Below are 15051 nucleotides of genomic sequence, written 5' to 3'. Positions count from 1 at the left end.
TCTTTCTGTCTGGGTCCTCCTGGGGACGGAGGCAGAGGGGATCCCACAGGCAGCATGCCAAGCAGGGGCCTTCTGCTGGCCTAGCAGGGCCACTGGCAGATGGCAGCCCCAAAGTGCACATCCCAGGGAGAAGCCAAGGCTGACCTGCCACCTCCAGACACAAGGGACCTCACAGTCCCTTTGCGTGACACGTTCCTGCTGCTGCCCTATCAGCTGCAGAGACAGAAGTGACCTCCCAGTCACTGCCCCAGTCACATTCCTCCTGCTGGGGCAGGAGATCCTGAGGTAGAGCTGAGCTCCTCAGAGCATTCCCACCCATCTCCTCCTTGTGGCCCACAAGCTGATCAGATCCATGGCCCCTCACATCCATCTCTGAATGCCATGTGGCTGCAGAGAAGTCTCACAGTTCCTGCCTTGCCCCAAGGGGCCAAGCACCTTAAGTTAAGGGTTAGGAGAGGGGCTGAAGGTGAGGAGGTTAATGCACAGGGACAGGGGCTTTATGTGTTAGATTTTCTTGAATGGAATTAGGGACTAGGTCTCATATTTCTGGGTTAGAGATTAAACAATGCACAGGAGTTCAGGGTTTGGATGTTAGTTGTTCATGTATGGCATTAGGGACTACGGCGAACGTTTCTGGGTGTGAGCTTAAGCAAATATTGAGTGGGAGGGTTTGGTGTTGGGCTTTGGGTTTCAGGTCTGTGGTTAGGGTATGTGCAAGCTCTTTGGTTTAGCATTTTGTTTAGGTCTGCAAGAAGACTTGCGTTAAATAGAGCATTTTAATGCTTGTGTTAAAGGCAGGGATCAGGGTGAGCAAGAGAGTAAAGTTAATGGAAAGGTGTTACGGACTAATTTTGGCTTCAAGGGATATTGTGGTCAATACTTAGAGCAGTGGATTCCTGTCAGGGTGTGGAGTGGCATTTAGATTTAGGTATTAATGTTACAGGTTAAAATAGGGCAAGGGCCTCACATGTCTGCTTTAAGTCAGCTTTACTGCAGGATCAACATTACCTGAGCATTCTTACCTCTCCAAAATCATTAGCTTCTGCTGGCCAAGCTCCTCTTCCCTCCCCCAGATCTCACATCTCTCCTGGTGTCCTGGTTCCAGTTAGGACAGAGTTAAGTAGCTCATAGTAGCTGGTAGGGTGCTATGTTTTGGATTAGGATGAGAAGAGCGCTGATAACATGCTGATGTTTTAATTGTTGCAGAGCAGTGTTTACACCAGGCCAAGGACTTTTCGGCTTCTTGCTCTGTCCTGCCAGCGAGCAGGCTGGGGGTGCAGCAGGAGCTGGGAGGGGACAGACCCAGGACAGCTGACCCAAACTGGCCAAAGGGGTATTCCATACCATCTGACGTCATGCTAAACAATATATAGGGGTGGCTGGCCGGGGTGGGGGGGCCGGCTGCTCGGGAATAGGCTGGGCATCGGTCAGCGGGTGGTGAGCAATTGCATTGTGCATCACTTGTTTTCTTACACATTATTATTGTTAATACTATTACCATTATCACTATTATTATTATTATTGTTATTATTATTTTCCTGTCTTAATAAACTGTCTTTATCTCAACTCACAGGCTTCACTTTCCCGTTTCTCTCCCCCATCCCAGAGAGGGAGGGGGGAGGGTGAGCGAACGGCTGTGTGGTGTTTAGCTGCCAGCCGGGTTAAACCACAACACCTGGGCAGGCTTCTCCTGACTTCCCCATATCAGTCATCTTCTTAGGGGCAGCTTTCTGATGGCCTTCATGAACTCAGAGTATCTGTCTCACCTCGGTTGGCTACTCTGCTCCTGAGAAAGAAGCATTTCCTAAGCCAGCACAGAGAAGGACACAAAGGCTGTAGGAACACCCTGCACAATGTGCCCAGCAGCTCTGCACCACCCTGAAATTGTGCTTCCTGCCTCCAGCTTTTGGATCTAGAATGGCTCCTATGGATCACAGTATCACACAGTATCACAGATTTCTAGGTTGGAAGAGACCTCAAGATCATCGAGTCCAACCTCCGACCTAACACTAAGTACTCCACTAAACCATATCGCTAAGCTCTACATCTAAACGTCTTTTAAAGACCTCCAGGGATGGTGACTCCACCACCTCCCTGGGCAGCCCGTTCCAATGCTTAATAACCCTTTCGGTAAAGAAGTACTTCCTAACATCCAATATAAAACTCCCCTGTCGCAACTTTCGCCCATTCCCCCTCGTCCTGTCACCAGGCACGTGGGAGAATAGACCAACCCCCACCTCTCTACAGCCTCCTTTAAGGTAACTGTAGAGAGTGATAAGGTCGCCCCTGAGCCTCCTGTTCTCCAGGCTGAACAAGCCCAGCTCCCTCAGCCGCTCCTCGTAAGACTTGTTCTCCAGACCCCTCACCAGCTTGGTCGCCCTTCTCTGGACTCGCTCGAGCACGTCCATGTCCTTCCTGTAGCGAGGGGCCCAAAACTGAACACAGTACTCGAGGTGCGGCCTCACCAGAGCCGAGTACAGGGGGACAATCACTTCCCTAGACCTGCTGGCCACACTGCTTCTTATACAGGCCAGGATGCTGTTGGCCTTCTTGGCCACCTGGGCACACTGCTGGCTCATATTCAGCCGACTATCAACCAATACTCCCAGGTCCTTCTCGGCCAGGCAGCTTTCCAGCCACTCATCTCCCAGCCTGTAGCTCTGCTTGGGGTTGTTGCGCCGCAGGTGCAGGACCCGGCACTTGGCCTTGTTGAACTTCATAGAGTTGACCTCAGCCCATCGCTTCAGCCTATCCAGATCCTCCTGCAGAGCCTTCCTGCCCTCGAGCAGATCGACACACGCACTTAGCTTGGTGTCATCTGCAAACTTACTGAGGGTGCACTGGACGCCCTCATCCAGATCATCGATAAAGATATTAAAGAGGACCGGCCCCAGTACCGAGCCCTGGGGGACACCACTAGTGACCGGCCTCCAACCAGATTTGACTCCATTCACCACAACTCTCTGGGCCCGGCTATCCAGCCAGTTTCTAACCCAGCGAAGCGTACGCCAGTCCAAGCCCCGAGCAGCCAGTTTCTTGAGGAGAATGTTGTGGGAAACGGTGTCAAAAGCCTTACTGAGGTCAAGGTAAACCACATCCACAGCCTTTCCCTCATCCACCAATTGCGTCACTTGGTCATAGAAGGAGATCAGGTTCGTCAAGCAGGACCTGCCTTTCATAAACCCATGCTGACTGGGCCTGATCGCCTGCTTGCCCTGCAAGTGCCGCGTCATGACCCTCAAGGTAATCTGCTCCATGAGCTTTCCTGGCACTGAGGTCAAACTGACAGGCCTATAGTTCCCCGGGTCTGCCCTGCGGCCCTTCTTATAGATGGGCATCACATTGGCTAGCCGCCAGTCAACTGGGACCTCCCCCGATAGCCAGGACTGCCGATAAATGATGGAAAGCGGCTCGGCCAGCTCCTCCGCCAGTTCTTTCAGTACTCTCGGGTGCATCCCATCCGGCCCCATCGACTTGCACACATCCAAGCTCCGTAGCAGATCGCCAACCATTTCCTCATGGATAGCGAAGGCCACATCCTGCTCCCCATCCCCTTCCACCAGCTCAAGGCACTGGGTATCCAGAGAACAACCGGTATTGCCGCTAAAGACTGAGGCAAAGGCAGCATTAAGCACCTCAGCCTTTTCCTCATCCTTAGTAACTAGGTTTCCCCTCGCATCCAGTAAAGGTATGGGTGCAGGGTAACTTCTCCCAGGCCCTCATGCATGCTTCAGTTTGCCCCTGGCATCTTGGAGGCAGTGGCCACTTCTTTGTAGAGACCTGAAAGCAGTCCTGAAGGATGACTTTAGGCAAAAGCTGACACCTCTGACATGACGACCCCTTTCCAAGACCTCTTCCACTACAGGGCCTACTAATACTTAGGAAGAGAGGATCTCACAAACTGTGTGCAAAGCAGGTGCCTTCTGCTGGCCTATCATGGACCCTGGCAGATGTGAGCCTAAAGGCACTGATCCCAGCCAGGAGCCAAGGAGGGACCTGTCTGCCGCTTCAGAAAGAGCTCAACACACAATCCGCTTTAGAGACATTGACTTAGGAAAAGATTAGGAATTTCTGAGGCAACACTTACCTCATAATACCACACCTACAAAACACCCCCTTTTTGGCCCAGGACCTGCCCAGGTAGAATTGATCTGGTTGTGACCTTTCAAGCCCGTGGCACTGCTGCTGGGCTCCCAGACCTTCTGATGCATGGGAGCCAGTTCCGTGCCGGTCCTGGGAGGTGCTAGGGCAGGAGGGACCTTGCAGGCAATGTTTCAGTCCCGTGCCTGTTGGCGGTCTCTCAGCTCCTTGCACACAGCAAAGAACACGCTCACATCCCGAAGCCATGTGCCTGAAGCTGGCCTAGAAGACACTCAGGGGAAGCGCCCTCCCAGCCCCAGCCCCAGCCCCAGCCCCAGCCCCAGCCCCAGTCCCAGTCTCAGCCCCAGCCCCAGCCCCAGCCTCAGCCCCAACCCCAGCTGGCGGTGCTGCTCTGCAGAGCGAGGGGGCTGTGGTGCCCAGGGCACGGGGGCACTCTGCAGGGCCGTGCTGGGCAGGCGGGGAGGCAGACCCAGCTCATGGGGTCACTGCTGTTGTCCCAGGGCTGCAAGGAATCTCTCGCCAGACTCCTTTGGTGGGACTGCTGCATGCCCTGGGGCTGCAGAGCTTTCCTCTGCCTGCTCACAGCAGATTGAGCACTTGAGCTCTGGTCAGTCCACATGGGACAGGCTCACGCTCTGCAGGCTCCATTCACTGCTGTCTCCCATGCTCACGCTGCCCCTGCAAATATACCCAAATGCTTTGCACACACTACTCTTGCCCGCAGGTCCCACGTGGCTCTCCAACCTTCCCCTCTTCCCCTGCAGTAGTGGCATCTCACTGGAGGAGCTCTGTGCATCCCCCTTAGCACATGGTCCCCTCAGATTTGACTTTTCCTTTACCAGACTTTTCTTTGGATGGTCACTCATTTTATGAAGTTTTCTATTCACTACCCACTGAGCTCCTTGTCCCTGGAGATCCCCTGACATCTCCTGCCAGCTCCAGATTCCTCTCCAGGCTGACATCGGCCATCAGACCCACTGCGGGAGGCACAGTCCCGTGCTGATAAGTCCAAGACCAGTTGTTGTCTGCTTGGGGAAGTGCCACCACAAATTGAGCTCTTGGTCCATCACTTTGTTCCTTCACAGACCGCCCTGGGACTTTCAGCCGGTGTCCTTTGCTCCATGAAGAAGCCCAGGAAACAGAAGAGCAGGGAGCAACCCCTTGGCTCTATTCCTGATAGCACATTTGGAAGAGGTGCCCAGGCTTCTGGGTTTGCCCTGAGCAGCCCCTTTTGTTACTGTGGTGCTAGAAGGGAGGCCAGCTGTGACCCAGGGCTGCACAGTGCCTGCTGCTGCCTGCAGCCACAGGGATGTCACTGCAGAGAGAACAGGACTGTCACCAAGGTACATGAGACCTCAAGACTAACACAGATACAAGAGCACAAGAAAACAATGAGGAAGCCAGAAGAGAGCAGCAGTGGAAAGGCCACGTCCTGCTGCTGGCCATGGCCATGGCTCCAGGGAAGCAGCAGCCCTGACCCGAAGGCAGCAGAGAGGCAGAGCCCAGCGGGCAGTAAGGGGCAGCCGCGAGGGCCAGCGGGGCTGCTCCTCCCTGTGGCAGCTGGGCTCTGGGCCCTGAGCCCCTCCTGTGTGCTGGGGCTGCTCCCCCAGCTGCACAGGAGATGGGAAGAGACGGCAGCTGATAACAATGAATTTCTCCTGGCTTTTTTACTGTATTTATCTACATGTGAAGCCCAGTTTTACATGAGACTATTGGGTCAAAGTAAGTTAGAAAAAATAACAGGCAGAATGTCAAGAATAACTTTATTTAAATGAAAACCACAACTTGGAGAAAATATTCATAAAGACAAATAATAAAAAATATTTTCCAGTTTCTGAAATAAACCTGGAACTCAAGTGAACATTAATGGTTCAAAAAAAGCATGTATCCAAAGAGGTTCTTCATGGCCTCCTTGAGGTCCTGGTTCCTCATGCTGTAGATGAGGGGGTTCAGTGCTGGAGGCACCACCGAGTACAGAACTGCCACCACCAAGTCCGGGGTTGGGGAAGAGATGGAGGGGGGCTTTAGGTAGGCAAACATGGCAGTGCTGACAAAGAGGGAGACCACAGCCAGGTGAGGGAGGCACGTGGAAAAGGCTTTGTGCCGACTATGCATATTAATAATAATAATAATAGTAATAATAATAATGTGTACAAACAAGTGATGCACAATGCAATTGCTCACCACCTGCTGACCGATGCCCAGCCTATCCCCAAGCAGCCGGCCACCCTATCGTGGCCAGTACCCCCATATAAATTGTTCAGCATGACGTCAGATGGTATGGAATACCCCTTTGGCCAGTTTGGGTCAGCTGTCCTGGGTCTGTCCCCTCCCAGCTCCTGCTGCACCCCGAGCCTGCCTGCTGGCAGGACAGAGCGAGAAGCTGAAAAGTCCTTGGCTTGGTGTAAGCACTGCTCTGCAACAATTAAAACATCAGCATGTTATCAGCGCTCTTCTCATCCTAATCCAAAACAGAGCACCCCACCAGCTACTAGGAGGAAAATTAACTCTGTCCTAACTGAAACCAGGACAAATGCTACACCTAAGGGTCACAACTTGCCTGAGATTAACTTGAGTTAAACTAGAAAGGAGAGATAGACAGTTCCTTAGTAAGTAAATAATACAACTAGAATCAGTTTCTTCAGTGTGGCTTTCAGCTCCTGGTTCCTCATGCTGTAGATGAGGGGGTTCACTGCTGGAGGTACTACCACATATAAAACTGCCACCACCAGGTCCAAGGATGGGGAGGAGATGGAGGGGGGCTTCAGGTAGGCAAACAGGGCAGTGCTGAGAAAGAGGGAGACCACAGCCAGGTGAGGGAGGCACGTGGAAAAGGCTTTGTGCCGGCCCTGCTCAGAGGGCATCCTCAGCACGGCTCTGAGGATCTGCACATAGGACAACACAATGAAAACAAAACAGCCAAATGCTAAACATGCACTAACCACCAGAAGTCTAACTTCCTTTAGGTAGTCTGAACCTGAGCAGGAGAGCTTGAGGATCTGGGGGATTTCACAGAAGAACTGGTCCACAACATTACCTTGGCAGAGGGGCAGGGAAAATGTAGTGGCCGTGTGCAGGACAGCATTGAGAAAGCCACTGCCCCAGGCAGCTGCTGCCATCTGGGCACAAGCTCTGCTGCCCACGAGGCTCCCGTAGTGCAGGGGCTTGCAGATGGCAACGTAGCGGTCATAGGACATGACTGTGAGAACATAAAATTCTGCTCCAATCAAAAAGGCAAAGAAAAAGACCTGTGCAGCACACCCTTGATAAGAGATGGCCCTGGTGTCCCAGAGGGCATTGGCCATGGCTTTGGGGAGAGTGGTGGAGATGCAGCCCAGGTCGAGGAGGGCGAGGTTGAGGAGGAAGAAGTCCATGGGGGTGTGGAGGCGGTGGTCGCAGGCTACGGCGGTGAGGATGAGGCCGTTGCCCAGGAGGGCAGCCAGGTAGATGCCCAGGAAGAGCCCGAAGTGCAGGAGCTGCAGCTCCCGCGTGTCTGCGAATGCCAGCAGGAGGAACTCGCTCACAGAGCTGCTGTTGGCCATTTCCTGACTTTGGACACAGCTGTCTGTTGAAGAGGATAAGGCAGAAAAAAGTTAAAACAGACTTCTCTGAGGAAAACCTATTGCAAGCCTTAGAGCACCCCTAGCCCAAGCCTCTCTCTTCGCAGGAGAACCTTTTTGCAGCTCTCCTGCTTCAGCTGCAGCTGGTGCTGGCTGAGAGTGGCCCTGGGAGCAGGGGCTGCTGTGGGCTCCAGAGGAGTCCTTCCTGCTGTGCAGCAGGAGGAAGGCAGGAACATGGGGGAAACTCAAGTTCAGTCCACTGGTCAGACCAGAAGATTTGCAGTGTTGCTTCAAGGAAAGTATCCAACGATTGTGTAGAACAAGAGGCATTTATTTGCTTCATTTTCTGGTAGCTACGCCTGTAATGTTTAGGAAGAACCATCTATTCGGTGTTCCCCTGAGAAGAAACTACCGACAGCTGGGAGCAGAGAAGCCCCAGACCAAGTGCAGCTGGACAGGATCCTCACCTGGTCTTGCATGAGCAGGATCTCAGCTTTTCCCTCTTCACCAGGGCTGCAGAGGCCTCACTCCAGCTGCCCACAGAAAGCCATCCAGCAGCACGGACATGGCCTTAGCACAGAGGTGTCTTCTCCTTGGGGCACCTGGATAACACAAGGATGCCACGAGAGAGATGCATCCTGCTGGACAGAAGCCTGCAGACCAGAAGAACACCCCACAGACAGACATGAATATCTGCAGTCCGGGCTGTTCCACTATCCCATCTGCATCCCCTGCAGTATCTGGAGGAGGATTGGCCACTCCAATCTTGCCTGACCAGGGGCAGCTGGGTTATGACACTCCAAGGGGCTTCTGCCAGACTTCCTCACCTCGCAGTGCCATCCAGCAGGACCCCCAAAGCCTACTGCATTGCCCACTGCCCTCCCAGCAACAAGACCCAGCAGGAGACCCTTCCAGGACGTGCAGCTGCATGGCCCTGCAGCCAGAGACGTACCTTGTCAAGGGCTGTGCAGATTTCTCCTGCAGGCAGCTCCCAGCATCCTCCCACTGCCAACTGCCTCCAAGCCCTCTCTCCTTCTCTCCTGTCCCCGTGCCAGCTGCGGTCAGAGCCCCCAGCCCTGCTGCGCTGGGCACAGGAGCTGCTCCTGGACACAGCTGTCTCTCTGCACCAGGGCCCTCTTGCCACGAGCTCTCTCTGTCCCACGAGCCCGGCCCAGCTCAGCACCACACGCCCAGCCCAAGGCATTGGAATCCCCCCTCGGGGGGCTCTGCTCAGGAGCCCACAAACCTTTGAACAATTGAACAATTGAAGAATCACGAACAATTGAAGACATCTCTCAACAAGTCCGAGTCAGAGGCAAGTTTCCTGCAGTGTCCCCCTGAGGGCCAGCACTGACACAGCCTCCCTTGGAGCTCGTTAGAGCAGAGCATTGGAGGCAGGGAGGACAAGGAGACAAAGGCAGTGTGAAGGTGACCCTGATGTCACTTTTGCAAGCTGGATGAATTTCATCAAGCACAAGGGTCAGGCCTTGACCCCTGGAACCCTGGAAGAGAGACCTGTTCCTGTCACACCTTGCTCAGGGCTCTTTCTTGGGCAGGAGGAGATGGGGATGTGCATGGCCAAGTGCAGGAGAATGGTACGAGCCCTACCTGGTTCATGGCTGGGGGCAAGGAGGCAATGAGGCCCTGGTGCTTTACCGATAAGCTGTCTCCTCCTAGGCCTCAGTGGCAGAGACAACAGCCAGAGCCATGGACACAAAGCCCTGGGTCCTGTTGGGACTCTCAGCCTTGTCACAGCCCTTGCTGCTCTCCACAACAGGCTGTCCTAGGGACTTCCAGACCTGTACCTGTTTTCTTGCTGGCTGCAGACCCTTGTCCATGTGGTATCTCAGAGGATCTGAGCTGAGTCTGATAACTCAGATCTTCTTGGTGGCCATGCTCCTCGTAAGGCAGCTCTGCAGGGAGCAGGCCTGGTTCCCGGTGAGCAGCACCACTGCTCGGATGGCATCCCTCGTGGTGCCCAGGCCCTCCTCCTCCTGGGCACTGCTCACTCAGCAGGGTCCCAGTCTGCCCTGATGTGTGGGGTTATTGTTCTTCTGGTGCAGGACTGGGCTCTTCTCCTTGTAAATGCCACGATGTTTCCGTAGGCAAAATCCTGCAGTTTCTCAAGGTTCTCCCACATGGATGCTGCATTCTGTCAGCTGTTAACATCTGCAGGCAGACAGTTCAAGCTTCGTGTGATTGTGCTTTCTCTGACAAGACAGCGGCATGAGGAGCTGCAGGAAGGTTTGGATAACACAGGAGTAACCAGCTGAATGGAATCGCAGCACAGAGTCACAGAAGGGCAGGGGATGGAAGGCTGCCAGGTTCCACCTCCTCTGTGCTTCCTTCTCATGCATGCTGTCAGTTTGTCTGGAGCTGTGTCCTGAATGTTATGGGACTGTGCAGGTCAAAGTTAGCAGGGCCAAAGCACTGGTAGAGCTCAATCTGTCTATTACTGTCAAAGACAATAAAAACCGTTTATATAAACACTTTAATAAAGGAGGACTAAGAAGACTCATCATCCTTTAATGGATGTGGGGGTAAACCTGGTGACAAGAGATGAGGTAAAGGTTGAGGCACATACTTCCTTCTTTGCCTCAGTCTCTAGGAGCTAGACCAGTTGTTCCCCTGGACATTTCTTCCTCCTCATGGCCAGTGCCACCCTTCCTAAGTGATTCTGTGGCAGTTTTTTCTCTCCTGCTCTTTCCTACTACCAAAGAAAGCTCCATCAGGGTGGAAACAACTCCTGAAGTAGGCATCTCAACCCATCAGGCTCCTTGCGGCCTGTCAGCCAAGCAGACAGAAGTCACCTCAGCAGCATCTCCCAAGGCCTGGGCCTGCTGCTGGCCTTGCAGCTTCTTGGCTAGACACAGCCAAGCCTTGTGCCTCCTGCTGTCCAGGCCTGGACTCAAGCAGAAGGGACAGGACAAGCCCTGTGCGGGCCTTCTTTCTGTCTGGGTCGTCCTGGGGATGGAGGCAGAGGGGATCCCACAGGCAGCATGCCAAGCAGGGGCCTTCTGCTGGCCTAGCAGGGCCACTGGCAGATGGCAGCCCCAAAGTGCAGATCCCAGGGAGAAGCCAAGGGTGACCTGCCACCTCCAGACACAAGGGACCTCACAGTCCCTTTGCGTGACACGTTCCTGCTGCTGCCCTATCAGCTGCAGAGACAGAAGTGACCTCCCTGTCACTGCTACAGCCACATTCTTCCTGCTGGGGCAGGAGATCCTGAGGTAGATCTGACCTCTCTCTAGACCTCTCGGTACCTGTTTTTTCTTTCTGGGGTAGACATTAAGCAAAGTTTTAGTGGGAGTGTTTGCTGATCTGCTTGTGGTGTCAGATCTGTGTTTAAAGTATGGACAAGCTCTATGCTTTAGGTTTTTGTTTAGGTCTCCCAAAAAGTCTAGGTTTAAATAGAACATTTTAATGCTAGCGTTAAGGGAAGGCATTAGGATTAGCAAGAGAGAAAACTGATTCCTGTCAGAGTGTTGGAGTAGCATTTAGGTTTAGGGATTAAAATTCCTCGTTCAAGTAAGAAAAGGGCCATACGTGACTGTTTTAAGCCAGTGTTACCGCAGCATCAACATTATATGACCCCTCTTACCTCTGCGAAATCATTAATTTCTGCTGGCCAAGCTCTTCTTCCCACCCCAAAATCTCACATCTCTCTCGTCCAGGCTGCTCCTGACCTCCCCATATCTTATTGGGATCAGCTCTCTGATGACATTCTTGATCCCAGAGTGTCTGTCTCACCTCTGTTGGCTACTCTAGTCTTGAGACAGAAGAGGCATTGTAGTCAGGATGGAAAAGGACACAAAGGTCTTTAGGATCATCCTCCACAACGTGCCCATTGGCTCTGCACCTCCACAAAACTGCGCTTCCTACCTACAAGTTTTGTTTCCAGAATGGCTTCGATGGTCCAGGGTTCCTTTTTCCCAGGCCCTTATGCATGGATTTGTTTTGGATGTGCAGGGATGGGATAAGAAAATCCAAGGCACGGATGGAACTGAGCTTATCAAGTGAAGCAAAGAATAACAGGAAGCGATTCTACAGATACATGGCTCAGAAAAGAAAGGCCAAGGAGAGTGTTCCCCCTCTGGTGGATGAGAAGGGTGAACTGGTAATGACAGACATGGAGAAGGCTGAGGGACTCAGCAACGTCTTCTCCTCAGTCTTCCTCAGTTTTCACTGCCACTCAGGCTTCCAGGGTCTTTCATTTCCCTGAACCCAGAGATGGAGACTGGGGGTCAAAGTCCCACCCACTGTAAGTGAAGAGCAGGTTTGGGAACACCTTGTGAAACTAAACACGTACAAGTCTATGGGGCCTTATGACATGCACCCCAGGTCCTGAGGGAACTGGCTGATGTAGTTGCCAAGCCTCTCTCCATCATATCTGAAGAGTCCTGGCAGTCGGGTGAAGTCCCTGGTGACTGGAAAAAAGGGAAACATCATTCCCCTTTTGATGAACGGTAGAAAGGAGGACCCAGGGAGCTACAGAATGGTGAACCTCACCTCTGTGTCTGGCAAGACCATGGAAAAGATCCTCCTGGAATCAGTGTCAGGCACATGCAAGACAAAGAAGTGATCCGAGACACCCAGCATGGCTTCACCAAAAAGTAAATCGTGCCATATCGAATTGGTGGCTTTCTACAATGGAGTGACCACATCAGATGATAAAGGAAGACTGACCAATGTCATCTACTGAGACTTCTGTAAGACCTTTGACACGGTCCCACATGACATCCTGGTCTCCAAATTGGAGAGAGACGCATTTGATGGGTGCACCATTCAGTGGCTAAAGGTCAAAACCACAGAGTGGCAATCAATGGATCTATATCCAAGTGGAGGGTCGTGACAAGTGCTTTACCTCAGGGGTCTGTCCTGGGACCAGTACTGTTTAATGTCTTCATCAATGACATAGACAGCGACATTGAGTGCAGATGACACCAAGCTGAGTGGTGGATACTATAGATACTATAGTGATATACTAGTGATACTATAGAAGGAAGGGATGGCATCCAAGGGGTCCTGGACAGGCTTGAGCACTGGGCCCATGTGATCCTTATGACGTTTAGGAAGTCCAAGTGCAAGGTGCTGCACCTGGGCCAGGGAGATCCCAGACATGGGGATAGGCTGGGAGAAGAACTCATTGAGAGCAGCCCTGCAGAGAAGGACTTGGGGGTTCTGCTGCATGAAAAGCTCAACATGAGCCAGCAGTGAGCACATACAGCCCAGAAGGCCAAGTGCATCCTGGGCTGCATCAAGAGAGGAGTGGGCAGCAGGTGGAGGCAGGTGATTGTCCCCCTCTGCTCTGCACTTGTGAGGCCCCACTTGGAGTCCTGCATCCAGGTCTGGATACCCCAGCACAAGAAGGATGTGGGCTGTTAGAGTGGGTCCAAAGGGAGGCCACAAAGATGATCAAGGGGCTGGAGCACCTCTCCTATGAAGAAAGGCTGAGAGAGCTGGGGCTGTTCAGCCTGGAGAAGAGAAGGCTCCGGGGTGATGTCATTGCAGATTTTCAATACTTAGAGTGGTCTTATAAAGTGGATGCAGAAGGACTCTTTACTCAGGTAGACAGTGATAGGACAAGGGGAAGTGGTTTTAAACTAAAAGGGGAGATTCCTATTAGAGGTTAGAAAGAAAGTTTTCACTCAGAGGATAGTGGGGCACTGGAACAGGTTTTCCACAGAGGTATTGGATGCCCCATCCCTGCAGGTCTTCAAGAGCAAGGTAGATGAAGTCTTGAGCAACCACGATCTCTTGGGAGGTGTCACTGCCCATGGTAGGGGGATTGGAACTAGATGATCTTTGAGGTCCTTTCCAGCCCAGGCCATTCGATGATTCCATGATTCTATGACCGGATGAAAATAATTTTATAACTTGTTATGTAGAAAGATAAGAATAACATTGTTTCTATCAATATAAAATGTTGTAAAAATATTAATAAAAATAGACTTAACGAAATCATTATCTCATTTTCCCAAATAAACAGGTAGTCCTGTTAGGATTATTTCTAATATTATATTTTGAAAATAAGTATAATGACAAAAATGATATGATAATAATCACAATAATGAAGTCATTATTGATGATGAAGAAGCATGTATAGAAATATTTTCCTCACTGCATCTTTGAGCTCCTTGTTCCTCATGCTGTAGATGAGGGGGTTCACTGCCGGAGGCACCACTGAGTACAGAAATGACACCACCAGGTCCAGGGATGGGGAGGAGATGGAAGGGGGCTTCAGGTAGGCAAACAAGCCAGTGCTAACAGTCATAGAGACCACGGCCAGGTGAGGGAGACACGTGGAAAAGGCTTTGTGCCGGCCCTGCTCAGAGGGGATCCTCAGCACTGCCCTGAAGATCTGCACATAGGACAGCGCAATGAAAACAAAACAACCAACACCTATACAGAAGCTGACAGCAGTAAGCCCAACTTCCCTGAGGTAGGCATCTGAGCAGGAGAGCTTGAGGATCTGGGGGATCTCACAGAAGAACTGGTCCACAGCATTGCCTTGGCAGAGGGGCAGGGAAAAGGTAGTGGCCGTGTGCAGGACAGCATTGAGAAAGCCACTGCCCCAGGCAGCTGCTGCCATCTGGGCACAAGCTCTGCTGCCCACGAGGCTCCCGTAGTGCAGGGGCTTGCAGATGGCAACATAGCGGTCATAGGACATGATGGTGAGAACATAAAATTCTGACAAAATCAAGAAGACAAACAGAAAGACCTGTGCAGCACATCCTTGATAGGAGATGGCCCTGGTGTCCCAGAGGGCATTGGCCATGGCTTTGGGCAGAGTGGTGGAGATGGATCCCAGGTCGAGGAGGGCAAGGTTGAGGAGGAAGAAGTACATGGGGGTGTGGAGGCAGTGGTCGCAGGCTACGGCAGTGAGGATGAGGCCGTTGCCCAGGAGGGCAGCCAGGTAGATGCCCAGGAAGAGCCCGAAGTGCAGGAGCTGCAGCTCACACGTGTCTGCGAATGCCAGCAGGAGGAACTCGGTGATGGAACTTCTGTTGGACATCTGCTGTTTAGAGGCATTGGGTTCTGCTCAAAGAATAGAAAGACATTCATAATGTACAACCGACTTAGCAGAGGAAAACTCCTACCATTTCTCATTTAAACCTCCCCAAATGATTCTCCACATCCAGGCAGGCATATGGCAGGTCCCTTTCCTGAGTTCTACTTGGTCCTGCCTTAGGATGTCCCTGGGAGCAGGAGACTTTGTTGTGGGCAATGGAAGAGTCAGTCCTGTCCTACAGCCAGACATAAAGAGGAATTTGGTTTTATCTCAGCTTTACTTTACTCCTAATACCAAAGACTTTTGCCGCAGTTTGGCTCACATTCAAACCAACTGTTGAGGAGTGCTGTTGGGATTTTTTATTTTTATTTTGTATTT

The 15051-nt window shown here is 52.2% G+C and overlaps 2 protein-coding genes across 2 annotated transcripts; both read right to left on the bottom strand.

The window, feature by feature from the left end:
- Positions 1–6707: 6707 nt before the first annotated feature.
- LOC136787754 (olfactory receptor 14J1-like) lies at positions 6708–7643 on the bottom strand. Its single transcript, XM_066985071.1, has one exon. It carries the CDS (start codon positions 7641–7643, stop codon positions 6708–6710), a length of 936 nt encoding a protein of 311 aa, XP_066841172.1.
- A 6097-nt stretch (positions 7644–13740) lies between these two features.
- Positions 13741–14676, bottom strand: LOC136787753 (olfactory receptor 14C36-like). The gene has a single exon (XM_066985070.1). The coding sequence runs from the start codon at positions 14674–14676 to the stop codon at positions 13741–13743; it is 936 nt and encodes a 311-aa protein (XP_066841171.1).
- Positions 14677–15051: the final 375 nt, after the last annotated feature.

This window comes from Anser cygnoides, chromosome 30, assembly GCF_040182565.1.
Source record: "Anser cygnoides isolate HZ-2024a breed goose chromosome 30, Taihu_goose_T2T_genome, whole genome shotgun sequence".
Taxonomy (NCBI): Eukaryota; Metazoa; Chordata; class Aves; order Anseriformes; family Anatidae; genus Anser; species Anser cygnoides.
This window is presented reverse-complemented; position numbering and strand designations above follow the sequence as displayed.